Source organism: Cetorhinus maximus, chromosome 4 (assembly GCF_964194155.1).
Source record: "Cetorhinus maximus chromosome 4, sCetMax3.hap1.1, whole genome shotgun sequence".
NCBI lineage: Eukaryota > Metazoa > Chordata > Chondrichthyes > Lamniformes > Cetorhinidae > Cetorhinus > Cetorhinus maximus.
In genome coordinates, this window is record NC_135882.1 from 20,424,685 (window position 1) to 20,452,452 (window position 27,768).

Here is a 27,768-nt window from a genome sequence, read left to right on the forward strand (position 1 = left end):
AGCCGCTCAAAGAATCAGCTGAGAGGGAAGGAGAGGGAGAGAAGAGAAGAGAGAGAAAAAAAATCCGCCCGCCCGCCCCGCTCCACCCACCACAGCGAAAAGCAGCGAGCGAGCGTCAAGTGAGGCGAATCGCGGCGGCTCCTCCTCACTCACTTCACTTGAGCGGCAGAGTCACCGTGCGAGAAGCTCAGTCGGACCAAGCCAGGTATATAGATAGATATATGTCAATTTTTTTTAAAAAAGGAAAAGGTGGCGGCTCATTATGCTCATTCATTGGCGGGCGGGGGAAGGAGGGGGATCCGGTGTCGGTAAATGGAGGCTTTGTACCGGGGAGGGGAGGAGTGCGGGCGGGCGGGCCGAGGGAGGGAGGGAAGGAGGGAAAGGAAGCTGCCGCTTTTTGTGTAGCTCCGAGAAGAGGCCCCGCGTGTCGCTTCGCAGAGCAACCCAGAGCCTCCGGGCTTGCTGGGAGGGAGGGAGGGAGGGAGGACCCCCAAACCCCCCCCAGCCCAGCACCCCACACACTTTCCCTCTCCTTCCCCACATGCACCCAGTATTATTTTCACAGACACACAAGCAGGTGGGCTCCTCTCTATATATTTTGGTCAGTATAAATTGGGGCGTTTTTTTCTCTCTGTTTTCTCCTCCCTCCTCCCTCAATGGGCTCTGGTTGCGGGGGAGGGAGGGAGTGAGTAGCACTGCTTTTTAAAAAATTGTGGTTTTAATTTTTTTCCCATGGGTGCTGGTGGGAAAGGGACAGAGCTTCCCCCACCCCCATCTTAATGGGTTTCCCCCCTCTGATTTGTGACTGTGTGTGGTGGTGGTGGTGGTGTTGGGGTGGGGATTGTAGGAGAGACATTTTATTTTCACTTCGGCTGGTTCTTTTTTGGATGAAATTTTAACAAAATTATTCCTCCTCCTCCTCCTCTTTCTCTCTCCCTCCATTTTCTTTTCCTCCCTTTTTTTTGCAGACAGAGTGTAGAGAACGACCGACAGCCAGTCAGACACAGACAGACAAGACAGCCCTCTTTTTTTCCCCCCCCCCCTTCCCCACCCTCTCTCTCTCACACACACTCACTCACACTCTCTCTCTCACACTCACACTCACATACATACACACACACACACACACACACTCTCTCCCCCCGGCACCGACATGGATAAGAACGAGCTGGTGCAGAAAGCCAAGCTGGCCGAGCAGGCCGAGCGCTACGACGACATGGCGGCCTCGATGAAAGCGGTGACCGAGCAGGGCCTGGAGCTCTCCAACGAGGAGCGCAACCTGCTGTCGGTCGCCTACAAGAACGTGGTGGGGGCCCGGCGCTCCTCCTGGCGGGTCATCTCCAGCATCGAGCAGAAGACCGAGAGCAACGAGAAGAAGCAGCAGATGGCCCGGGAATACCGGGAGAAGATCGAGGCCGAGCTGCGGGACATCTGCAACGATGTGCTGGTGAGGAGGGGGTGGGTGATGATGGGGAGGAGTGGTGGGGGTGGACAGAGAGACTGTGCAGAAACCCCATGGTGTGGGGTGGAGTATCACAAAAATCTGCATTTACGTTGCCTATCTTTAATAAAATATTAATTGCACCTTTCCAAATGATTGGGGGTGGTGGCTGATTAAATATTTTTCCCCCCCACACCCAGTTACCTCATCTGTATATTATTATATGTATTAGTTAGTGTAAGACACAGGACAGGTCGCCATTTACAATCCTGCAGTCCTTACCCAATTTTTTTTTTGTTGCTTATTTTCTACAATGTGTGTTGGCAGGTTTCTTCTAGCTTGAAGATTTTGTTGCTGGGGGTGGGGGGTGAGGGTGAGGGGGGGGGGTTAGGGGTGGCTGTCTTGTTTCGGGTTTTATGTAAATGGTCTGGAAATGATGCAGTCTCGGTTGTTTTAAAATGCTCATTCTGTTTCTCTCTTTTTCCTCTCTCCCTCCCCCCCCCCCCCCCGTCTCGTTTCCCTTTCTCTCTAAATGGAGGAAATCTGCGGTGGTTTCAGTGAAATCCTCGTCTCCAGCTCAGAGGGCGGGCGGAGCGAGATGTTACAATCCTTATTATCGAGCAACCGCAGCATTTATTTGTCTCCGCTTTGACCTTGTTCCTGTCAATCTAATAATTTTAACGCTTCCTTCAGGAGATCTGCCACTGGAATCAGTTGTATCAAGCTGTTTTTTTTTGGGGGGGGGGGGGCGGGTGCGGTGGTTTGTGATGGTGGTGGTGGAGGAGGAGGGGAGGCTCTGGATTAGGTGAACGAAACGCAGCCAGATTTTTTTGGGCGTTGCCGGCAATTAATGTCTCTTGCTTGCCGGTCTGGGCCTTGCAGTAAACCGCCTCTGGGCTACAATTTTATGTTTTGTGTTTCCCAATTCAAAGGCATATGTTTTAAAAAGAGATTCCATTTAAAGAAAAAATCGACAACCTCTCCTCCACCACTGATGACGATGAAACTTTCGCTATTTAATCGGATTGGATTTATGTACAAGCAAATCAATCTCCATATTTAACCTCGCACCTTGGCTGTTTAAATTTTAATACAATTTACTGTTTTATTGGTAGCGCTGGGTTTTGCTTTCTTTGGGCGTGTCTTCGAAGGCCGTTGATAACGATTTCTTTTAGGTGAATCAACTCTATAGAGATAATAGAGTACTATGGCTAAAGGATTACAAATCAGTAATTGGTTTAATCTCTGACTGGTTTGTAAACCTGGTAAAGGGTGGGGAAAGGAGGTGACTTTGCAGCCGCTCTGTTTCTTTATCTATGGATTCAGGTGAACTTTTCCTTGTAGGGTTGTTGTTGCAGTGGAGAAGAGTGGAAAGGAATTCTTGCACCATGAGGTCATTTCCTGCTGCTTCCCCTGCACTACCCCTGCTTTCATTGTGAAGTGCATTGGTTAGTACTTGGATCCATTTCCAAATAGCTAACTGCAGCATTTGGAAAGTGAGATATATTTTGAAGGCTTAACCAGCAAGTTATCTATCTCTTCTTCCCCAACCACCCTCCAGAAAAATTCTACCTGCAACATGGAATATACATCATGTACCAGTTGACAGCTGTATAGGTGGACCAAATCACTGCTGGTTAATTAAGCATCTGTAACATTGCAGTTTTTTTTAGAAAGATGTTTGAAACTAATATTGGATCGCCAGTGTGCCATTCTGCTACTAGTTTCTAGCTTTTGATTTCTTGCACTTCAATTTCAAGTAATTACAGTTGATGCTGCATCAGACCCAAACCTGAGTCAGCATGGAAGGTTCCAATAGCAATTGTCATTCACATGTAACTTGGGTTTTTTTAGATCTTGTGTGTTGTGACATCACTAGACTTATGCAGAGACCAATGAGCCACAAATGTACTTACAAAAAGTTATATATGTTATATAATTAGCAATGTGCTAAACTCACTTTAGCTGGAATAATAATGCAAAAGTTGACATGCTATACGCTTTTAGTGAATTTCAATTTAGGACTTGACACTTTAAGTGGGTAGGAAAGGTTCTGTGGAACTTTAAATATTTTAATACTATCAGGCTTTAATTTAGCCAGATTTCTGGTTAGCAGTGTACTGAAATAAATGTATGATTGGTACAGTACCCAGGAAAACGTTTATTGGCTCTAATTAAGCTGCATTGCTCAGATAAGGTTTCACATTTGGTTGTCATAATTGTATTTATTGGAGGTTTTCTTAGTTCACAGAAAATGGTCTAATGAAAACAGACTAAATTGTTTGTTGTAGTAACCAAGCTACTTCACTTAATTCTAATTTTGATCCCTAGCTGCAGGCTAAGAATTCAGTGTTCCAATCACCAGATTGGTAAAGTAGTAATTATTTGATTTTGTATTTGTGTTTTCCTGCATGGCGGAGTCACTTGTGCTTGTTTAAATTGTTCACTGGAATTGATTGTGCTGTATCACTAGATGTCAGCAATTAGGGCTTTATAATTGAACTCAGCTTATGGGGGGGAAAAAAGTATTCCAGTACCCCTTTTTTAAAATTTACAATAGGTATTGAGTAATTTTATGATTCAGTAGCTTTGGGCTTCCCACTCTGCCCCTCAACTGTGTTCCACAATTCATTCAAATCATGTCAGATATATACCTCAACCCAATTTACTTGCTGTTGATCCGTAATTTCTTAATATCCTTATCTAGCAAAATTCTTTTTTTTTAGTCTTGAAGTTGTCAAGTCAAATTCAACCTTGAGTAAAGTTCTGAATTTCCACTTCCCTTTGTGAAAACTTGGAATTTTCCAGTTCACTTAACACACTAGTAATTAGGGTTGTGCACTATTAAGATAATTTTACTGTTTCATTTGTAGTTCTTTGAAGATGTGTTGCATACTACCTTTTTTGTATGTCATTCAAAAAAAATCATGAGTATGCAGAGTTCTTTGGGCAGCTCTAAATTGCCCATGAGCTTAAATGTTGGAATGGGACCACTTCAAGCTTGGTGACTGATGTGAGCAAACTCCTGATGGGAGCCACATCAATTTTTTTTTCTTCTTCCCACTTCTGATTTCTCCTCTTTTTAACATTTTTCCTTGCCTTCAGTCCAGAAGATGAGTTCAATTATAAAGTCCTAATTGCTGACATCTAGTGATAGAGAACCTGTGTACCTTGCTGGTCTGAGTACTTCAGTATCACATGAGACAGTGCTTTTACTCTGGACCATCTCTTAATAAGATCAAGGATCCCGGTTAAATGAATAGTTTATTTAAAGAATATTCCACTTCTACAGTATTTAACTTTCTCAACCATGACTCTGCAGCTTTTATGTACCCAAATTCTCTCTAACTCTTTAACATTGCTCCCCCAAGCCTATCCGGATCCATTTAAAACAACTTGGACCTGTTAGAGGCAAATTAGATTGTTGGACACCAATTTTGGATGTTTTTGTGCCTGTGGTACAGTAACCCCTGTTCTAAAGCCGCCAATTTAATTTGGTAAAATGGTGGAACAGCTCGCTTCCTGTGATATATCGTCTTGATGCACCAAACCCTGTAGTTGTCATCCAGTGTTTTAATATTAAGAAATCTCAATTTCACTGTAATCTTAAAACTGGCCTTTCAGAAAGTGCATTTTATAATGTTTTTAGCATGGTAAAATATTCCCCTGGCCTTTCAGAAAGTGCATTTATATAATGTTTTTAGCATGGTAAAATATTCCCCAGAGCTTCACAGGACCATTATCAAACAAAATTTGACACATTTAAATTAGGGCAAATGGGAAAAAGCTTGGTTTGAGGTAGGTTTTAAAGAAGGGAGAGGCTGAGGAGTTTAGGGAGGGAATGCCAGAAGTTGGGGCCTAGGGGGCTGAAGGCACAGCTTCCAAAAATGGAGGAGAGAAAATCTGGATGTTCAAGGCCAGAACTGGAGGAGCACAGATCTTTAAAGGTTGTAGGACTGAAGGAGCTTACAGGGCAAAGCAAGACCATGGAGGGATTTGAAAACAAGGATAAGAAATTTAAAATCGAGGCCTTGTTGGCCTGTAAGACCGTGTAGGTTAGGGAGGACAGTGATGGGTGAATGGGATCTGGTGCAAGTTAGGATACTAACAAGTCTGAGGTGAGTTCAAGTTTACAGAGGGTGCAAGATGGGAAGTCGCACGGCAGAATATTTGAATCGGGGTATTAAAGGATGAGGGTTTCAACAGCAGATGAGCTCAGGCAGGGGTGGAGGTGGGTATCTGGAAGTAGATGGTGATGTCTTGAGGGAGACGATAGTTGGAAGTTCAGCTTAGTCAAGCAGGATACTAAGGTTGTGAAGAGTCTTGTCCAGCTAGGGCAATAGGGTAGTGCTTGTGGTCATGGAATAAGAGTTTGGTGGGGCATTGAAACAGTGGCTTTGGTCTTTCCAGTGTTGCATTAAGAAATTTTTGCTATCCATTGCTGAATGTTAGATAAGAACCATGCCAAATTGGAGACAGTGGATGGGTCTCGTTTTAATGAGGTAGAGCTGGGTGTTGTCGGCATACCCTTGGCACCTGACATGGTGTCTGAGGGGAAGCATGTTTGAGTCACCTTGAGGGCCATGGATAAATCCGGGGTTGTTTGAGCAGGGGAGGGGAGAGGGGGGTGGTGCTCTAGATGTAACGAGTGCGAAGAGAGGCTACTGCAGGTTATTTTCTGGCTATGATTGGATAGGTGGGAATGGAGTCAGGTGGGTGCAATCTTACCCAGTTGGACCATGGAGAGACAATGGAGTGGATTTCATTACAGCCACTTGCATTTATAAGAGTGCTTTTGAGGTAAAAGCACCCCCAAGTGCTTTATATAGGTGTATTCTCATTATATGGACACTGTCAAATGTAAGCATATTAGATGGGGTGGCAAGAACTGTTTAGAGGTTGGTGCTCAGGAGAATCTTGAAGGGTAGAGAGAGAGATTTGGGCAAGGACTTCCAGAGCTTGGAGCCTAGATGGCTGAAGGCATGGCTATCACTAGTCTACAGGGAATGAAACCTGCCAGAGAAGTGAGAGACAGGCATGGATGCGGATGCAAGCAGTGGTTGAAGTTTGGTAGGGATCTAGGCAGGCAATTTTATGGAGGTAGAGAGAGGTGACCTTTGTGATGGACAGCATATGGCATCAGAAGCCTAGTTTGGTCGAATAGGATGATAAGGTTGCAAACAGGTTCAACCTAGGATGACAGTGGCATTGATGGCAAGATCATATAGTTTGTGGTGGAGCCTGAAGATGAATACTTGGGTTTTCCCAATGTTTTAACTGTGACATTATTAGGTGACCATACTGGCAATAGATGCAGCAGAGTGGGCAAAAATGAAATGGAGAGGTCGAGCTCGATGTTGTCACAATGGAACCATGATCCCATGTTTTTACAGACATGTAGGTGAGACGGATGTAAGGATAGATTTTTGGTAATCTCAAGTAATTGTTTGGAGATGGAAAGAGAAGCCATTGATGGAGGTAATTTGGCAATGATTATCTAAGTAAGCCCAGCAACTACAAGCCAGTCAGTTTAACCCCTGGCAAAGCTTTTAGAAGGGATAACTTGAGACACAATTAAGTTATTTGGGCAAATATAGATTATTTAAGAAAAAAAAAGCATGGTTTTAAGAGCAAATCATCTAAATTGGAGTTTTTTGATGAGCTAAGAGGGTTGATGAGAGTAATGACATTGTGTACATGGACTTCCAAAAGGCATTTGATAAAGTGCCACATAACAGGCTTGTCAGCAAAGTTCTAGTTCATGGAATGAAAGGGACAGCAGCAACATGGATATGAAATTGCCTGCGAGACAAACAGAAGGTTTATAGTGTAGCTCCCAGAGGCTTGTGTTTGGGGTTAGGTGTTAAGAATATATATCAATTAATATACTGATGCAAATTAATATATATCAACTCTTCCTGATGTAAAAGCAAAAAACTGCGGATGCTGGAAATCGAAAACACAAAAAAAAAATGAAAATTCCTGGAAAAACTCAGCAGGTCTGGCAGCATCTGTGGAAGGGAGCACAGTTAACATTTCGAGTCCGCATGACTCTTCAACAGAACTAAGGAAAAATAGAAAAGGGGTGAAATATAAGCTGGTTTTGAGGGGGGTGTTGGGACAAGAAAGCTGGATAGAGGGCCAGTGATAGGTAGAGACAACCAAAAGGTGTCACAGACAAAAGGACAAAGAGGTGTTGAAGGTGGTGATATTATCTAAAGGAATGTGCTAATTAAGGGTAGAAAGCAGGACAAGCAAGGTACAGATAGCCCGGGTGGGGTGGGGTGAAGGAATCGAAAAAGGCTAAAAGGTAGAGATAAAACAATGGATGGAAATACATTTAAAAATAACGGAAATAGGTGGGAAAAGAAAAATCTATATAAATTATTGGAAAAAAACAAAAAGGAGGGGGAAAAATCAGAAAGGGGGTGGGGATGGAGGAGAGAGTTCATGATCTAAAATAAAACTCAATATTCAGTCCAAAAGGCTGTAAAGTGCCGAGTTGGAAGATGAGGTGCTGTTCCCCCGGTTTGCGTTGAGCTTCACTGGAACAATGCAGCAAGCCAAGGATGGACATGTGGGCATGAGAGCAGGGCGGAGTGTTGAAATGGCAAGCAACAGGGAGGTCTGGGTAATGCTTGCGGACAGAACGAAGGTGTTCTGCAAAGCGGTCTGCCTGGTCTAGGTTATTGATATGCATCTTCCTGATGTATATCAATAACCTAGACCTTGGTGTACAGGGTACAATTGCACATGATATAAACTTGGACCTATTATAAACTGCAAGGAGGATAGAGTAGAACCTCAAAAAGACACGTTTGTGGAATGGACAGAAGTGTCAGATGAGATTCGATGCAGAGAAGTGTGAGGTGATTCATTTTGGTAGGAAGAACGTGGCGAAACTATGTAGAATAAAGGGTAAAATTCTAAAGGGGGTTCAGGAGCAGAAGAATCTGGGTGTATATGTGCATAAATCATTGGTGTCCAGACATGTTGAGAGCGTGGCTGGTAAAGCAGCACAGGACGCACAGGTCCTCACACAGTAACTTGTATAGAGTACTGGTTCAGCCCTGGCTGTAGTGCTGCGTCCAATTCTGAACACCACATCACGTTTTAGGAAAGATGTGAAGGCATTGGAGAGTTTGCAGAAAAGATCCACGGGAATGGTTCTGGGGTTAAGGAACTTCAGTTATATAGGTAGATGGAGAAGTTGGGACTGTTTCTCTTGGAGAAGGTTTACAGGGGATTTGATAGAGGTATTCAGAATCGTGAGGGAGCTGGACAAGAATAGATGGGAAAAAGCTGTTCCCATTGTTGGAAAGATTGAGAACAAGAGGACACAGATTTAAGGTACTTGCCAAGAGAAGCAATGGCAACGTGGCAAAAAAGCTTTTTCACAGTGAATGGTTGGGATCTGGAATACAATGCCCGAGTGGTAGAGGTGGTTCAATCGAAGCATTCAAGAATGCGGTCAAGGGAACTAGAAGGTGGGTCTCATGGCAAAGATGAGTTCACTTGAGGCTTCAGTGTGTGTGGGTGTGATGTGCTGCCAACAAAGGGCAGGGGGTGGAAGCTGCAGTGTCAACTGAACATGTGGTCTTGATGTCTGACAGTCATGAGCCTGGATTAGGTGGGGAGGACAGCTTTAAGGAGCCAGGGGTTAATTTTGATTTGTAAATAGTGAGATTCTTGATTTTAGAATAGAGATTAATGCAGACCTGGTGAGGGATGGCTAAAACCTCACTTTGGAAGTATAGCAGTGTTTGAAAGTCCATCTTTCGATTGTGTTAAATGGAAACTCTGAATTTGGGGGTTTGTATAGGATCCTGTGGCACTTTTTTGGAAAAGAGAATGGTTGTCCTAGCTGCTATGTTATCCTTCAGCCAGCTTCCCTAAAACACATCTTATCACATTACTGCTGTGGGACTTTGCCGTGTGCAAATGGGTGTTGTCTCCAACAGTAGCTAGATGTCATTGACTGCAAAGCGCTTTGGGACATCATGAGGTCATGAAAGGTGCTATAGAAATGTAAGTCTTTGTAAAACAGTTAATCAGGTACACTGCCTGCATGCCTTTGGTGAAGGTGGGGGCCACACTGGGAAACATCAGAAAAGGAGATGCTGAGCATTTTACTGTCTATCAAAGGTTGAAGCATTGGAGTGGTTAAGCAGATTGGCAGCTACAGAAATATAATGATACATGCAGTCCCAAAGACTTGGCAGCATGGAATTACAACTGTACATGACCAGAGTGATGGATGGGTGTAAAAGGAAGTGGGTCGTGAGGATAATAGGAAGTGATCAAGTGACCTTTTCAGCAACACAGGCAGTGTAAGTAGCTCTCAAATGAAATTGCGTGGTCAAATTGATGGCAGTGAATATGAGTATAAGGCATTATTTGGCAACTGGAAGATGGGGCTGAGATCGGAGGAGAGGGAGTAAGGTGAGTTGAGATGGGAATTAAAATAATTGGGAATGAGTATTGGCTCATTGAAGCAGAGGGATGAAAGGAAGTAGGATATTTTAGGGTGGGACTTTGGCCAGCAGTGAATGGGGATTTTAAAGGTGAGAGGTTTACCATACATCACTACTCCTGCATGTTGCAAGTCAAAGTCCTGAGTATGATGAAACTTGTATGGCTTAAGCCTTAACCTGTCCAGGTCTTAAGTGAAGTCCTATTGCTTGGTCTGAATCTGGATGTGGATGAAAACTGACTTGGCGCTAAAAATTATCCAGAATTCAGAAAAATGAAACACTATTTAATTGGCAATGAGAAATGTAATAAGATGAACTTGATATTCTAGGACAGGTGAAGCCAATCTTTGTGCTCATACACAATAAATGCGATCTAGAATTGTTGATGCTGACACTTTGCAAAAGTACAAAGTGTAAATTCTGTCCATACAGTAAATCCATTTTCTAATTTTAACATCCCACATGGTTGTGCTCGTGCTGGAAGAATGTATAAAATTTTTAACAATGGCCTATTGGTGGGTGGCAGTGCAATTTAATGTGGGCAAGTGTAATGCAATTTTTGGAAGGATTATTGATGAGGGGCCCTAAGATCATCTCCTGTGCTGTAAACTCCTATGATTATATCTACCCATAATTTCATAATCCCTTATTTCTTGGTTTTCCCATATCTAACTTATCTTGGGAATCCATGGCGACATATTGCAAATATATCTAAGTGGCCTTTTTTATCCACGCATTCATGCTCATCTCTGCAGGTTCGTATCACAGCTAAGTCCGATATACTTGAATTGGTGCAGTTTGCAATCACAGACTGGCTACTTATTCCTAAGTAGAGCGTCAATATGTTTAGTGCAGTTGGAGGAAATACTGTTTCCAGTTGAGAAAAGTGAGTGTGTATGTCCCAATGGAGACAACTAGGTGGCAATCAGGAGCAAATTTCTTTGTTGCATTTCATAATAACTAGTTTATACACTTTTTATGAAAATTGATTCAAATGTGGAGCTGTATATTGGTGTACTAACTGTCTCGGATCAGTAGGAAACTTTTTTTCTCCTCGACTTTCTACTAAATGTTCTGTGTGAGGTGCCACCCTAGCCCTTGGACTCACCTTAGATGCTTGAACAAAGTCCGAACAAAAGTGTTTCTAGTTCTTAGAACTAGGATTAGAACAGTACAATAAAATTGTGATCATTATCTTTGTGGAAAATCGCAGAGAAGTGTTGAAGTGAAAGAACCATCCCCCAATAATATGTTGCTATCTAATATAAGTTGGAGGCAGTTATTAAAATCCTGTCATGCCTTTGGAGTGTGTCCTGGTGCTCCAATGAAAAGTGTCACAATAGCAAATTTGAGTTCCTGATTCTAGATGAAACCCAGAGCTATTACTAGGCATTTGATAACAGAAAATTTGTGCTAGCACATACAAGACACTGTTGATGCCTTCCAATAGTCAAAGTTGCATGTACAAGTATCTTTCTCTTGGCATTGCTGAAAGATCTAGGGTAGCCATTGCCTTCTGGACAAATCCATTTTATTATACCTAATTTTGCAAATTTGTTTTTACTTAAGCTTGAATTTTGCCAGCTAATGTATCCAGTTTGTTTTAACCCCCTTTTGCCTCTAACATCTGCTTTTTGCTCCTAATAGATTAAACTGGCATTTTACTCTCACCCACAATGTAGCACAACTTTCAAGTTAACATGATCTATACTAGCAATGGTGTGATTGTGAACTGTAACAATTGTTTGAAACCATTGCCTATTCTATATTACTACTTAAAAGGTAAATGAGGTTGGAGTTGCATTCTAGATAGTTGGGAGTGAGGTGAGTTAAGGCATCTTGCAGAACTCTTTCTCATAGGCCTGGCTATTTCAAGTTACATTAAATGATGCAACATGGTACATATAGTCACTAAAATGCAGCAAGTATGCTGACTGAGTTTCAATAGTATAGTCAGAGTTTTATGCAATTAAGTATTTAGTTCCAGATATGGGATAGATTCTTGGTGGATCATTTATGGAATAATCCTTTAGCATGTAGCAAAATCTCATGGTGAGAGTATTTTGAGTTTGTTATTGGTCATTGATATTACAGTCTTTGACATCAAACATCCAAAGCTTTAACATCAAATATAATTTGGGCCATTCTAATACATGGGCATCTGTACAGCTAATGGTTAACAGAGCTTCAAGGTTGCTTTCAAATTAATTTCTCTCTTTTCCCCCAACCCCACAATGGCTATTGCTCTGTTATGGGCATAATAGTAAAAGTTGCAATTCTCTAATTATGGACCAAGTTGGAATCTGCCTTTGCTTGAAGAAGAATTAATTGCCACTTGTGTTGTAGAATATGATGAAGTTTGTAATGGGCCTACTAGTCTACTTAAAGCATGTGGAATGGTCAATTTGATCTATGGAATTTTGAAGTATTAGTGTTGATAAAGAATTTTGATTCAGCTAATTCACTATACATTCCAAAGGTAGTTTTAGTTGTAAGGTGTTTTAAATAAAATTCAAGCGGGTGTGAATGTCTAAATGGGCTTTACTCACCACCTACCATGATAACATTTGGTGGAAGAGGGTGTATGACTAGGATAATTTTGCAGTGGCCTTTTTTAAAGCTCAACAAAAAAATGTCAGTCTGGTGTTGATGTGTATTCCCACTCGCCTTATTGTCACATAAGTGACAGAATTAAGCCTGCAAAAGCAATCGGCCAATTAAATCCAAATTAGTATAAGCTTTATAAAATTGAAATACTGATGAAATATTCATTCCACTTACATGTCAGTTTCTTGCCATCACATTTCATATTTGAATTTAGGGCACCCCTGTTTTGCCTTGACCCATTTTTGTTTTTCTGGTATACCTGAGTTGTATTCCTGTACATGTGTTCTGAGGGAATTACGAAAATAAATTTTGAATGGCTCCACTTGTGCACGTTCAAACTTCCCAGTCACAAATTCACTAGTGAAGTGAGCTTGCAAGCCTCCATTATTCTCCATTTCTCAATTCTGCTTTGGGACTTGTGCTATGTCTCAAAGTGTTTCAGAGCTGAAACTTGACACCAAGCTAAATAGAAGTTACAGGAAGTAAAAGATAGCATGCCTGAAGAGTGGTTTTAAGATAATTCAGTCAGAAGAAAGGTAGCAGAAGAACTTTAGGGAGGAGTTTGTGGGTAGAGCCAATGGCAATAAATGAAAGTTAAGCTTGTGATTGTTCAGTTTTTGCTTTGGTAAATATTGAGCCTGTTGGGGATACCCTGAATGAGGTTCCAGGTAGCCAATATAGTGTCAGTACCAAGTGTTTTAGGGCCATGTAACTTGAATGCTTTCCTAACCTAATGGTATTAGAGTGCTTCATGCAGGTTGATGGCAGTCTTATTGGTGCTGGAGGCAATATCTTTTGGAATTTGACATTTAGTTGCAATGTGTGGTACCAATGACATAACTGCTCAGTACATTGTAGGTAGCAGCATATTGGTGGACATGCTTCACAATAAAATCCAGCCATGTATACCTGTCATGTGAAGGCTGAGATTTTTGTGATCTCATGGCATTGTTCCTGAATGTCATTTGTACGGTATGAACAGTGGGAATAACCTGCACTGGCTAATGCTGCTCTAACAAGTTCTCACCAATGAATAAACATCCTAGTAACATACAGCACAGGGATTTGGCATTTGGCAATGTTAAAAGTATTTATTTAAATGCAAGGAGTACAGCAAAACAAAGCCAATGAGTTTAGGGCATAGGTAGCCACATGGCAACATGGTATAATTGCTATAATGGAAACTTGGCTTAGAGGGGCAAAAATGGCAGCTCAGCGTTCCTGGATATAGGTTTTTCAGGCAGGACAGGGCTTTTTAAAAAAAAAAGGTGGGGGTGTAGCATTATTGGTTAAAGAATCAATTACAGAGGGATAATATATTTAAATGAGTCATCAAATGAGGTCATATGGGTTGAGCTCAGGAATAAAAAGGGGGCAGCCACACTACTGCGAGGGAGATAGAACAAATATGTAGGCAAATTTCTGAGTGCAAAAACAATAGGGAAATAATAGTTAAGGACTTCAACTACCCTAATATCATCTGGGATACGAATAATACAGAGGGCACAAAATTCTTGAACTACATTCAAGAGAACTTGTTTAGCCACGTAACGAGCCCAAGGACAGGGGATGCAATTCTAGGTTTAGCCTTGGGAAATGAAGCTGGGCAAATGGATGAAGTAGCAGTGGGTGACCATTTTGGGGATAGTGACCGTAATAGTTAGATTTAATAATTATGGAAAAGGATAACGAGAGAACAGGAGTAGAAGTTCTAAATTGGGGAAAGACAAATTTACGAAGCTGAGGCAAACTGACGCAAATGGACTGGATACAGCTACTTGAAGGAAAATCAATGGGAGACATTCAAAAGTGAGATTCTACGGGCAGTATAGACATGTCCCCACAAAGAGAAATGGTGGTACTGTCAAATCTAGAGCCCTCTGGTTATCCAGAAGCATACAAGGTAAGATAAAGATAGAGCGCTTATGACAGTCACAAAAAATTTAATACTGAAAAACCCTAGAGTATAGAAAGTACATGGGTGAAGTAAAAAGGTAATTAGGAAAAGCAAAGAGGATATGAAAAAATATTGGCAGGTAAAATCAAAAAGTACAAGGATGTTTCACCAGTACATTAAGAGCAAGAGAATAACTAAGGAAAGGGTAGGACTGATCAGAGATATACATGGTAACTTGTCCTCTGCTGAAGATGTGGGCAGGGGTCTCAATGAGTACTTTGTCTCTGTCTTCACTAAAGAGAGGGATGAAGCAGATATTCTAGTTAGAGCAGTGTGAAATATTAGATACAATAAGCATAGTGAGGGAGGATGTACTGGAGGGACTGACATCCTTGAAGGTGGATAAATCACCATGGCCAGCTGGACTGTATCCCAGCTGCTAAAGGAAGCCAGGAAGGAAATGGCCAATGCTCTAAGGATCATTTCCCAATCCTCACTGGACACAGGTGAGGTACCAGAGGATTGGAGGTCTGCGAATGTTGTGCCATTGTTTTTTTTTAAAAAAAAGTGAGAGGGATTGGCCAAATAATTACGGGCTGGTCAGTCTGACTTTATGGTGGGAAAATTATCAGAATTAATTCTGAGGCACAGGATAAACTGCCACTTGAGAAGGAACGGATTAATCGCTGATAGCATGTGAAGGCCTTTTTTTAGGGAAGGTCGTGTCTTACTAATTAAATCAGATTTTTTGAGGAAGTAACAAGGAGGATTGAGGATAGTGCAGTGGATGTTATCTGCATGGATTTTAGTAAGGCATTTGACAAGGCCCCACATGGCAGACTGGTCAGAAAAGTAAAAGCTCATGGGATACAGGAGAATGTGGTGAGTTGGATTCAAAATTGACTCAGCGACAGGAAACAAAAGGGTAATGGTTGGATGTTTTAGCGAATAGAAAATGGTTTCCAGTGGTGTTCCACCAGGCTCTGTTGGGCCCCTTGCTAGCTTTGTATATATTAATGATTTGGACTTAATGTGGGTGGCATGATTGGGAAATGCAAATGACACAAATTGGCTGTGTAGTTGATGGTGAAAAAGATAACTGTCTCCAGAATGATATCAATGATTTGGTTGAGTGGGTGAAAAAGTGGCAAATGTAATTCAATCCAGAGAAGTGTGAGGTAATGTATTTGGGGAGGGCAAACAAAGCAAGGGTATACACAAAATAAATTGGGAGGGGCAGATAAGTGAGAGACCTTGGAGCGTATGTCCACTAGTCCCTGAAGATCGCAGGGCAGGTGGATAAGGTGGTAAAGAAAGCATATGGAATGCTTTCCTTTATTGGACAAGGTATAGAATACAAAAGCAGGAATGTAATGATGCAACTGTACAAAACGCTTTCTAGGCCATAGCTGGAATTTTGTGTACCGTTCTGGTTGCCTCCTAACAGGAAGGACATAATTGCTCTGGAGATAGTTCAGAGGAGATTTACAAGAATGTTGCCGGGGCTTGAAAATTGCAGCTATGAGGAAAGATTGGATAGGCTGGGTTTGGTTTCCTTGGAACTGAGGAGGCTGAAGGGTGGACCTGACTGAGGGGCCTGGATAGAGTAAACGGGTGCCCTGTTTCCCCTAGCAGCAAGGTCAATTACCAAGGGACACAGATTGGTAGAAGGATTAGAGGGGACATGAGGAAATCTCCTTCACCCAGAGGGTGGTAGGTGTTTGGAATTCACTGCCTGGTTTGGTGGTGGAAACAGAAATCTGCAACTCATTTAAAAGACACCTGGATCTGCACCTTAAGTACTGTAACCTGCAAGGCTACGGATCAGGTGCCAGAAGGTGGGATTAAAATGGGCAGCTGGTTTTATTCTTTTTCAGCTGGTGCAGGCATGATGGGCTGAATAGCCTCTTTCTGTGCTGTAACTTTTCTATGGTCCTCTGGAAAACATGGACTTGAGACATTTTGTGCATTGGGATTGGCTTGAGAAGGAAAGAAGCCCTTGCTGACTAGTTGAACTCCTGAGTCGAAGGGGTGTCCTTTTATATAGCGGCTTCCAACTTAACTTTTCAACTATTATAGAAGTTCTTTAGATCAGTGTTGCACTTATTTTTAGTTCTTTGGTTAGCACAACCAGTTCAAGTGGCAGCCAATGCCCAACTTTTGGAGGAACATTTGAGCAGTCAGTATGCAGATGCGTAAAAGGCATGTGGAAAATCAGACCTTTCATTGGCGATTAATAGCTACTTGAGGTTTGAATCTTGTACCAAGTGAGTTTGTTTCAAGCTCACTAACACCATTATTTATTTTCTCTTCTGCCCTGTTATCTGTTGGTCAACAGAGCTGAACTATTTATTCCCCTTCATCTTTGCAGTAACTATCCAGAGAAAGTTGGGGCCCGTTACATTTGTGCTGCATCGTTTAGGCCAGGATATGCAAAATATTGAGATTATGAAAAGCAATTGGCCCACTTTCTGTCAAAATTATATTTTGAGGGAACTGAGTGGCAGTCTGTCTTGTGTTACAGCAATACTGTAAACTCATCTCATAAATTAGTGAGCTAGCAGTAATTTGTGTGCTTTTATCTGTTAGCATACTGTATAGACATAAAGATAGGGCTGCCGTCTTCCATCCTGTCCTTATTTCTCATAATTGCTCACGTCCAATATTTAACTTGACAAAAGAATTAAGCAGTTTCTGTAGATGGGATCTTTTTGTTCTTTGGTGTTAAATCTAAGTACAAATTTTCTCTACCTTGCTGGTCCTTATAGCTCTTTCCTACCTAGATTTGATTCTTTGCTGCTGCTGTATAAAGTTCAGGTGAGGTGATAGTCTAATTGCAGGGTGTGTGAAGGAAAAGGATAATGCAATCAGTGTTTGTTCCTGAATAGCCAGTGAACTACAAAGTGCTCATGCAGATTTCCTGTGTCTGCTTAGCTGCAATTTGTCCCAATTTCCCTCTTTTTTTCCCCCCTCCCCTGAATGTTCCCATGGTATGACAGGCTGTCCCATTGGTATTTAGCTGATGGCTTGCACGATAATACAATACCTCTTAAATATTACAGGTCTAAAAAAGATTTGAATACAAAATTAATTGATCTTAGTTTCTGATTCCTTTATATATGGATTCTTGATGAAATGTAGAAACCTGTGTAAAACATTGCTCTTATACGGTGCTACATTTTAATCTGTGTCCTGTACTTCAAATTAACAGGGTCTTCTTGATAAATACTTGATTGCCAATGCTTCTTCTCCAGAGAGCAAAGTTTTCTACTTGAAAATGAAGGGAGATTACTATCGTTACTTAGCTGAAGTGGCTTCTGGGGATGACAAGAAAGGTATGTTGAAACGTAAAATTATTTAGTTGGAGTATAGATCTTGTCATACTTGTGCAACCATCTACTGGAAATTTGCTCTTAATTTTGCATGGAGAAGCTAATTACAATGTCGCAATTTAAGAACTAATTTGAGTAGTTTTAGTTTGCTGGCACAATGTTCCATGTGTTCTTTTAGTTTGTCAAAATTGTCAACTTGAAAGATCAGTATGGTTATGCAGTGCATAAAATGTTAAAGTATGCATTACATTTCTAATTTTCAGCCTAGTGACTTTAGGATTCTAATCCTGAGATACTTAAGGAAGCACTGGAAATATAGTTATTTGTGGATCCATGACTTTTTCCTGGGACCTGACATTTATGATCATCTATTGCTGGGAATAAGGTGTTGGTTTGTCTGTATGCCTGCCTGTAATAAATGGGTATACTGGAAAATAGTGCTCACTTGACTCTGACAACATCCCTCAGTGGAAAGTGTGCTTACTGAGGGATGGTTTTGTAGATATTAACAATTCTGCAGGACACCTGGTGACTAGTCGTTTTGTCAACCTAGATGGTGAGTTTTGGGAAGCTACTTAATTGTCGAACTGCTTAACATCCACAGATGCATCTTTTTCAGTTGGTATCACGGGATAGATAATTAGTAGCAACGTCCTTCTTTCTTCACTCTTTCTTCCTTCTCCTTAAACCCAGGCTACTGGATCCAACTTTTTGCTGCCAAACTGTTACAGGTTAAGATCAGTAAACTCAGATTGGCGTTCAGGATGTATATTGATCACTGAAAAAGTGAACCTGGTTAGAAGGGATGGATGGTCTTCTTCCAGGACCCATTTTCATCAGAGGAGAGGGCATTAATGTTTTTCATTATGGGGCAGCTGTTGTGGCAGAGGCCCAAGCTCATGGGCAGAGATCTGAATGGCTTCTTTGGGTGACGGGTGAGATTGCAGTGATTAGTGGTTTTGGAAGGTATTGATGACTCTAGCAAGAACGCTTGGGGGTTGTTAACTTGATGCTTCAAGATTTTGGTACATTTACAGTACAGTTCTGCTAGATAATGGTGATTTACATGTGAATCTCTTGCTGATGACTGATTGTGTGCCACTTGTAGCCCCAGCCAACAATTGCTTTTGGGGATAATGAGTTTCAATTTTTTTGGCAGATAAAGCTTTTGAAAAGGGGAAAGTTTGAACCAATTTGGATAAATTGGATAAGACTGGTTGGAGTTGTACCTAGCACAAAAGGAAAATCATTGTGGTTGTTGGAGGTCAATCATTTCACTCTGGGACATTGCTGCAGGAGTTCCTCAGGCTAGTGTCCTAGGCCCAACCATCTTCAGCTGTTTCATCAATTACCTTCCCTCATCAAGTCAGAAGTGGGGATGTTCATGGGTGATTAGTGTTCACCATTCACAACGACTCAGATACTGAAGCAGTCAGTGTCCATGTGCAGCAGGACTTGGATGACAATCGGGCTTGAGCTGTCAAGTGGCAAATAGCATTCATAAGTGCCAGGCAGTGACCATCTCTGAGAAAATCTAACCATCATCCATGACATTCAATGGCATAACCTTTGCTGAATCACCCACTATCAACATCCTGGGGTTACCATTAACCAGAAACTGAACTGGACTAGCCATGTAAATACTGTGGCTACAGGAGCAAGTCAGGCTGGGAATTCTGTAGAGTGTAACTCACCACCTGACTCCCAAAGCCTGTTCGCCACCTACAAGGCACAAGTCAAGAGTGTGATAGAATACTCTCCCCTTTCCTGAATGAGTGTAGCTCCAACAACACAAGAAACTGGACACCATCCAGGACAAAGCAGTCTGCTTGATTGGCACCACATTCAACATCCACTTCCTCCACCATCGACGCAGATGGCAGCAATGTGTATCAAGATGCCCTGCAGCAACTCGCCTAAGGCTACTTTGACAGCATCTTCCAAACCCATAACCCCTACTGCCTAGAACAAGGTCAGCAGATGCATGGAAATTCCACTTACCATTTCCCCTCCAAGCCACGCACCATCCTGACTTGAAACTACATCACCATTCCTCCTCTTGTCACTGGGTCAGAATCCTGGAACTCCCTAACACCATTGTGGGTGTACCTACACCACATGGACTGCAGTGGTTCAAGAAGGTGACTCCACCATTACCTCGAGGGCAATTAGGGATGGGCAATAAAAAATACTGGCCCAGCCAGCAATGCCCACGTCCCATGAAAAGGATTAAAAGCTAATTGAAAATGAATACTGCTATACTGCTTGATTGGAGGAGATGGAGAGAATTCAGAATCCTGTTGTGTAGTAAACTATTTGCACTGAAGTTGCACAACGTGACCCTCTGATCCACCTGTGGGTAAATTTGCATTAGAACACTTAAGACCACTCGCTGTTTTTAATATCTTATTGAATTTTAAATGTGATTCTAGCAAGGCTGCATTTATTTCTAACCCTTTTTCTGAGAAAATGATGAACCTCCTCCATGGTCTTCCCACAGAGCTAATTAGCTTTGCAGGATTTTGATCCTGTGGCGAAGGATGAATAGCTTTTTTCTTTCGTTTATCGGGGTGTGGGCATCACAGGCTAGGCCAGCATTTATTGCCCATCCCTAATTACCATTGGTGGTGGTGAGCTGCCGCCTTGAACCACTGCAGTCCATGTGGTGTAGGTACACCCTCAGCATTGTTCGGGAGGGAGTTCCAGGATTTTGACCCAGCAACAGTGAAGGAATGGCAATATATTTCCATGTCAGGATGGTGAGTGGGTTGGAGAGGAACTTCTAGGTGGTGGTGTTCCCATCTATCTGCTGCCCTTGTCCTTCTAGATGGTAGTGGCCGGGCGCTTGGAAGGTGCTGCTTAAGGAGCCTTAGTATATGTCAATGTTAAGATGGTGTGTGTTGGGGAAGTTATATGATCTCGAGCATTAACAAGGTGCACCATGTTGTCACTACCAATTTATCTACTCGTTCAGGTTTATCTCGGCAGTTTAGTTGCTTGGCAAAATCCTAGAAAACAGTATGCACTGTACCTTTTAGGGCACTTAGAGGTATTTTCAGGATTTGGTTCTTTTCTAGGTGGTCTGCCATTATTATGTGGGAGCATTGAGGAACTGGTTTATTTCTTGATTGATTCCCTTGGTTGGAAAGATTTGCCACTGATCTTTCATGAACAGATTTCTCCTCATTTAAGTACCATGCCCTAAGAGGTTGTTGGTAACCATGGACTTGCATTAGATTATGCATGGCAAAGTACTGCAGTGGTTTTCCCATGAACAGACTGGTTATAGGAAATCACTTATCCTTGAAACAGAGCTAAAAAGGCTGCCTAACTGGGACCATAGACTTCTCTAAGTACCTGATGAGTGTCAACTTATTAGACTTCCTTGGTAACTGGAGACCCTTGCAGCTACAAGCCAGACGATTGCAGATAACATTACACAAGTATCTAATATTACAGCACTTCACTTGTGAATGCTCTAGAAGGAAGAGTTCAGTCAGCATTCTAAAGCAATCAGAGTAGATATACATAGGCTAGAATTTGAGACTCTGTTTTGGGTTTCTAAACTGATTTTTTTTTTTTTGAATTGCTGTTCCTGAGGAAACCATAACACCTATTATAGTGTATTTATATAGCTTCTGTAACATTAAAAAAATCCCTTAGAATTTTGGAGATACAAGCAACAAAGGACACTAAACCAAAGAAACAATTAGGAATGACAACCACATGCTTGACCAGAAGTGGATTTGAAAAGCATCTTGAGAGGAGGAAAGCAGAAAAATTCAGTGGGGGGGCTGGTGTGACCCAAGCATCTGAGTATGGAAATCAGTGATGTGGTGAAGGGGGTGGAGTGTGCAGAAGAGACCTGAACCAGGGAAAGGTTCCCAGGGTGGGGTAAGGGTTGGAGGAAGTTACTAGTGCTGATGGTGCAAAGCCCATGGATTTAAACCATATTTTTCTCCCCTTTGAGTCCTTGGGAGAATCTAGAGCTAGTGTGGGTCAGTGAGAGTGGGGATGATGTGCAAATGGTATTTTTGTGTGGCAGAGTTTTAATTGCATTATGGAGGGCAGGAGGCTGGCCAGACAAGCATTGGAATAATCCAGTATGGGGCTGGCAGAGGCACACATTAGGGTTTCAACAGCATTTGGGCTGAGGTGGAACTTGGTTTCCCTTATGATGGAGGCGCTGAGAGATTGGAAGCATAGCTTAATTCAAGGTTAAACAAATATCGAGTAAATCATGCATCAAAAATGACCATAGCCAATGCAGGGTCTAATCTCTTGGGGGTGGGGGGCCTTGTGCTTGACTTGTTACGCCTGAGTTTATGCCTTGAGTGCAAGGGTCCTTCAGTTTGAATCTGCCATCCTTGGCTGGTGAAAAGACATTTGAATTCCAGAGACAGTAACTGCAACCATATGCAACACTGTTCACTTGATTGCTGCACCTTTATGGTCACTCAGCATTCAATTAACCCACTAAGGCTTTATTTTAAGATGGTGTATTGTTACAGCTGCAATAGGTTGCCATCTCTTGCACTGGTGATGACAGATATTCCCCCTAAGTTGCACAGCAACCCAAACACTCCCATGCAGGCCATGCACAAATCAGCCGTTTACCCTGCATGCCAGGGACTGTCATTTTTGTATGTGGTTGATTTGCTTCAGGATATGCTGTTGGTGACTGCCAGCCCTGCATAAATAAGCATGCCCCCCATTTTATATAGTTATCACACATGCTCTAAAGGGTCTTGAGCGTTTTGTAAAGAGACCTTTGCTTGATGCAGTATGGATGGGATTACTATTCATCTTAAGATGATTGTGAAGAAGACTGCACTTGTGAGCATTGAAAATAGCCCCACCTTTAATCAAGATGATAGTTTTGATGACTTGGAACAAAGTGTTATATTCATGGCTTTTCCCTTCCAAGGGATCAAAGGCAGAGGAAACTGGCAGCCCCCTTTGGCTATAGATAACTGATCTGATAAATCTGATCCTGTGCATGAAAAATGTTGAATACGTAGATGCCAGTTGTGACATCATAACTTGGCCTTCCTTTTAAGCAAGTAAGGACTTTTGCCTTCAGCTGACACCTTCTATCTATGATGCCTGGAACCCCATTGTGAACAAATCCGCTTGGATCCATGAGATTTTTTTCCTTTTTTTTCCCGCACCAACCCCACCCCCTCAGTATGTGATTTACTAGGTAGTGATAGTATTTCTGTAGAACATATCTTGTATAAAGTGTTAAGTTTGAAGATTTTATTTTTTTGTTCTTTGAGAACTGGGCAGGTCTAGTATGTTTGGCCATGGCACAGTTGTCTCTGAAGGTGTTGGGCCAGATTTTTCTATCAGGGCCTTTAACTTAGTTCCTAAACCTATATAGCAATTACGCTTGGTTATATTCATCACACAGCCAGTGAGCAAGTTGGGTAGAAAAATTTTCATGTTGACAAAATTGTCACTACATGTGCTACTCAATGTTGCCAACTTGAACAGTGGACAAAACTGTTCTAATCGTGTTCACTGCTAGATGCATTTATTGTATTGATAAGCTTCAGTGGAAGACTTTTTTCTTTTCCTACACTTCTTCAGGTGGTACTTAATGCAAGTGACCTTTTTGACATTTGAGCTTTAGTTAGTATTGATAACCTTTGGAACATGAAGCCCACATGAGTTTGGGGTGGGTGAACAGTGATCAGGGGGAAGCCTGTTGACCTGTGTTCTCCCTTCCTAGCTAGGAGTGCAGTAAGCTCTGTTACTGGTAATTTAATAATGTAGCACAGGGAATTAATTCTAAAATGTGGTTTTTATAATTCAGCTGCTGTTAGATTTTTGTTCATTTGTACCCTGGTAAATTTTTCTGCCAACTATTGAAATAGTGGCCATGCTTCAAATTTGGATCTTGAATCTAATGAACAGTTCTGGTGTGGCCTTCCATAATCTTTGAAAGTCTTGAAGCATATTAAGATGTTCATCTTATTTAGATTCCCCTCGTATTGATTGAATTATTTTATATATTTTTTAATTGTATCTATGATGTCAAAGAACTAGGCACAGTCCAGAAGAGAAGCTAGTCTTTTTAATCCTGTGCACAAAGGTGAATTCAAATTGTTTGAAAGTTTAACTTCAAAGAATAATAAAGTGAATAATTCAGTGAGTTTTGTCTGCCTTACACCTCTGGGTTCATATCTGGGCTAGTTTGATTGGATGAAATTTTCCCCTGATGACTTAGGTGCTCTGAACAGAGTTTGAGCAGTCTTAATCCAGTAGGCATGGGTTTAAAGCATTTGTTCTAATTTGGGAACAATTGGCAATTTCAGTTGTCAGGTTGGCTAGTGTTGGAAATGGAGTGTTGAGGTTGTGGCAGACTAACTATCTGACTGGAGTGTTTGCTTGCCTGAAAGGGGAAGAGTTCCATTTTCCAGTTTAATGCTCTTATTTAATTGGTCTTTGTAGTTTCAGTGCTCTATGGAGTGTTTCTTAAAAATTAATAAAAGTGGAACAGTGGGACCACTATAGCTTGCAACCTGCTGTTTGAATTGTTCTGTCACAATGAGCATTTTGTGTGTAATACCTATTTCGTAAAACATTGGGGCAGAACATGACCGTTTGAAATTTTAAAACTCTTCAAATCAAATGAATAGATTTACTTAAATCAGTATCTTGTTAAATATTACAATTCAGAAGGTAAATTAGAAAATTGACATTGCTTAAATGTTCAGTTAAGTTGATCTATAAATGTTTCAATATCTGCATACTTTAAAATGCATGCCTTGATTGAGCTACAACTGTCGATCTTTTTTTAGTCACTGTGGAGCATTCGCAACAGGCCTACCAAGAAGCATTTGAGATCAGTAAAAAAGAAATGCAACCAACACACCCTATCCGCCTGGGACTGGCCCTTAACTTCTCGGTGTTTTATTATGAAATTCTTAACTCTCCAGAACAAGCTTGCACTCTTGCAAAGACTGTAAGTACAAACAACATTCGTTTAGGCAAAAAAATTGTCACAGGAATATTTGCATCTAACCGCATTTTCTTGTTCTAAAAGGCATTTGATGAAGCAATTGCAGAGCTTGATACACTGAATGAAGATTCCTACAAAGACAGCACATTAATAATGCAGTTATTGCGAGATAACTTGACAGTAAGTACTATCCTAAGGAAAACCTCCTTTCATAGTAACAATACCCACTTTCATTTTTCTATTTTGATAGCCTGTGATTGATAGTGAATTCATTTTGGTTATGGTCAGATACAGTGCTCAGCTCGCTCATGAATACTTCAATAGGAATTAATACTAACCCATGTTGCTTCATGGCTTGGCTGTATGGATTTATTAAGTTAACAATACAAGACATAATTGCACTGTGGGCTGGAGCGCTGTCCCCGTAGGGAGAGTCCTTAACCTCAGTCACAGGAAAGCCTGCGCACCTAATATCCAGCTGAAAAATAGAATTTGCAGAAGCCTAGGATCTGGGTCATTTGTTGCAAATGAATGGTTTGTGGTACACAGGCTAAGGTGATCCATTATAACCAGCTTTTTTTCTGTTTCTTCATCTTTCATCCTTGAGGTATATTGGCTCAAGGTGGATATAGTTCCTGAGTTCCCTCACGATCCTTTGAAAGGAATTTGATGGGTTTGCTGCAATGTAGGCTGATTATCTGAGACAGGGCTGGTCTTTTTTACCCTCAAATTTGCTAACTTGGCAATGAGGATGCGTGCCCTTTATAGACTATAACTATAAAATAATAACTTAAAGCCTTTTATAGATGAAGAAATTGAAGGTAAATTGTGCTCTAAACAAAAGTAAAATGCTGGAAATTTGAAATAAATGCTAAGCACTGGAAATACTCCGGTCTTGCAGCATCTGTGGAGGGAGAAACTAAGTTCATGTTTCAAGCCAAATATGACTCTTCTGAAGAGTCATGTTTGACTCGATGTTAACAACTTCTTTCTCCACCAATCCTGCCAGACCAGCTGAGAATTCCCAGCACTTTTGTTGTTGAAACCTAAATATTGGTACTCTTGAGTGTTTTGGAATAAATCTGGTTTCACAATTACATTATGGAGGACCTGCAACCCAGAAGTAAAACCCAAAGTGTGCCTGTATTTGATCTTGGTTTTTTGATATATCTCGCAAAATACTGTGGGTGTTGGAAATCAAACAAAAACACAAATTGCTGGAAAAACTCAGGTCTGACAGCATCTGTGGAGAGAAAGACAGTTAACGTTTCGAGTTCTAGTTCTGAACATCAGTACTGAAGAGTCACACAGACTTGAAACGTTAACTGTCTTTCTCTCGACAGCTGCTGTCAGACCTCCTGAGTTTTTCCAGCAATTTTTGTTTGAGTCAGTTATCTGTAGTGGTTTTGTTGGATTAAGGTACCACTGTAGTAATTGGAATTTGATTTACTTCTAGTTGTGGACTTCAGACAACCAGGGGGAAGAGGCTGATCCTGGTGAGGGAGGAGAGAACTAAACTTCTGCCTTCTAGTTCTGTCTGCCTCATTCCTGAATCTTCACCATCAAGACTATTTGTAATCTCTGCTGTCCCACTAGTTTCTATTTTAGGTCTTTGGAGAGCTTCTGTCACTTCTGTTGGGTCTCTGTGTTTCCCATGTGGTTTGTGTTTGATAGGGGAGAAGAGCCAATTCATATTGGGAACTCTTGTTTGTACTGTATGTTCCAGGTGGCCAATGTAAATTCAGGGTGTGGAATTTTTATACAAGTTTTAAATGTTTGGTTAGTACTCTTTGTAGCTGTGGTTTACCACAAAGCTAATGTCAAATGTTTCCTGTACTAGCAAAGAAGGATGCCCATAATTTAGTGTATGTAATGGGAAATGGCATAAATTCAGGATGAATCGTGCGATTTCTAGAGAGTTACTAATCTGTAGATCAAACCTGCACCATCTATTACATGTCTCAGGATTTTTGGGATAGGGCAGAGGAGGATTAACATTCCATGAGTTGCAAGATTCACCATTGCTCATGTCTTCATTTTGCTACACAAATGACATCTGAACATTTTATTTGTATTTAAAAGAAATTATTGTCAACGTAAGAACAAATGTACAAGCAAACATGCAGTAAAATTAAATGCTTAACTTTGATAATGTATGTTTAAGAGGTAAAAAACCTTCCCATGTGTTTATCTGGTAACTACCTTTTTGTTTTTTTAGTTTTTGCTTTGTGGTCTTGATTGCCTAACACGCATGTGGCTGTGAAATAGTTAACAGGGAAGTAATGAGATATATTGCTGTATGGCTAGCTGCATTCATGTCTTCTGGACTTTTCATAAGAACACAAGCATAATTGTTATCAAGAAAATGTGTAAAGTTGATGTAAGTGGAATAAAATGTTTTATGAATGGATTTTTTTAAATTTCAATTTGATTTACTAAATATGCTGATACTTGTGTCTCAAGTGGAATGGAATTCACAAATGTAGTCTGGATGTATGAGGTTGAAAGCTTTAGAAGAATGCTCAAACTGCTGCCTCATGAATGAAAGAATAATTGTTCAGCATAATTTCAATCTAGATTGTCAGAAAACCAATGTCTTGACTTATTCCTGAAACTGTTGAAACCTAATTGAGTGGATGATATACCTCCATTTTAACTGTAAATAGTACATTGGCAGTGTTTTCAGTATTTGCCAAAAAATCATTTAGCTGTGCACAAAAGTAAAACTAAAGATTATGCATCATCTGCAAATACTTCAGAATTTAAAGTGAGACCAAGCTTGGCTTTTGGTGGACATCTTACCAGTAGCTTTTATAGTGGTATTTTTCCTAATTCCCTGGTTAAACAATACCTATTTTGCAATGACAACTCCAATGTACTATGTTATGATACATCAATTATCCTTTGAAAATGTTAGCATATTAGATTTTTGTTTAACCTTCATTGATTATCAAAGTTAATACAACCCATGCAGAAATATGTCTGGCAGAATAAATGTATGGACCATAAGGGATCAAAAGACCAAAAATGAGAACACAATACAAAGTTGA

The 27,768-nt window shown here is 41.1% G+C and overlaps 1 protein-coding gene across 2 annotated transcripts; it reads left to right on the forward strand.

Moving 5' to 3' along the window:
* Positions 1–27,128, forward strand: LOC144679532 (14-3-3 protein zeta/delta). Of its 2 annotated transcripts, none has more exons than XM_078540019.1 (6): positions 1–205; positions 969–1,447; positions 17,631–17,754; positions 24,558–24,721; positions 24,803–24,898; positions 26,175–27,128. In XM_078540019.1, the coding sequence occupies exons 2-6, from the start codon at positions 1,154–1,156 to the stop codon at positions 26,232–26,234; spliced, it is 738 nt and encodes a 245-aa protein (XP_078396145.1). In that variant the 5' UTR covers positions 1–205; positions 969–1,153; the 3' UTR covers positions 26,235–27,128. The 2 variants fall into 2 exon arrangements, with proteins under 2 accessions (XP_078396145.1, XP_078396146.1); XM_078540020.1 differs by having other exon boundaries at positions 17–205; positions 973–1,447.
* The last annotated feature ends 640 nt before the right edge of the window (positions 27,129–27,768 follow it).

Bases quoted from the DNA above. Each gene is read 5' to 3' on its own strand.
- LOC144679532 (XM_078540019.1), top strand. From the start codon at position 1,154: ATGGATAAGAACGAGCTGGTGCAGAAAGCCAAGCTGGCCGAGCAGGCC. The intron at 24,722-24,802 runs GTAAGTACAAAC...TTGTTCTAAAAG, and splicing joins CTTGCACTCTTGCAAAGACT to GCATTTGATGAAGCAATTGC. The intron at 24,899-26,174 runs GTAAGTACTATC...ATTTACTTCTAG, and splicing joins TATTGCGAGATAACTTGACA to TTGTGGACTTCAGACAACCA.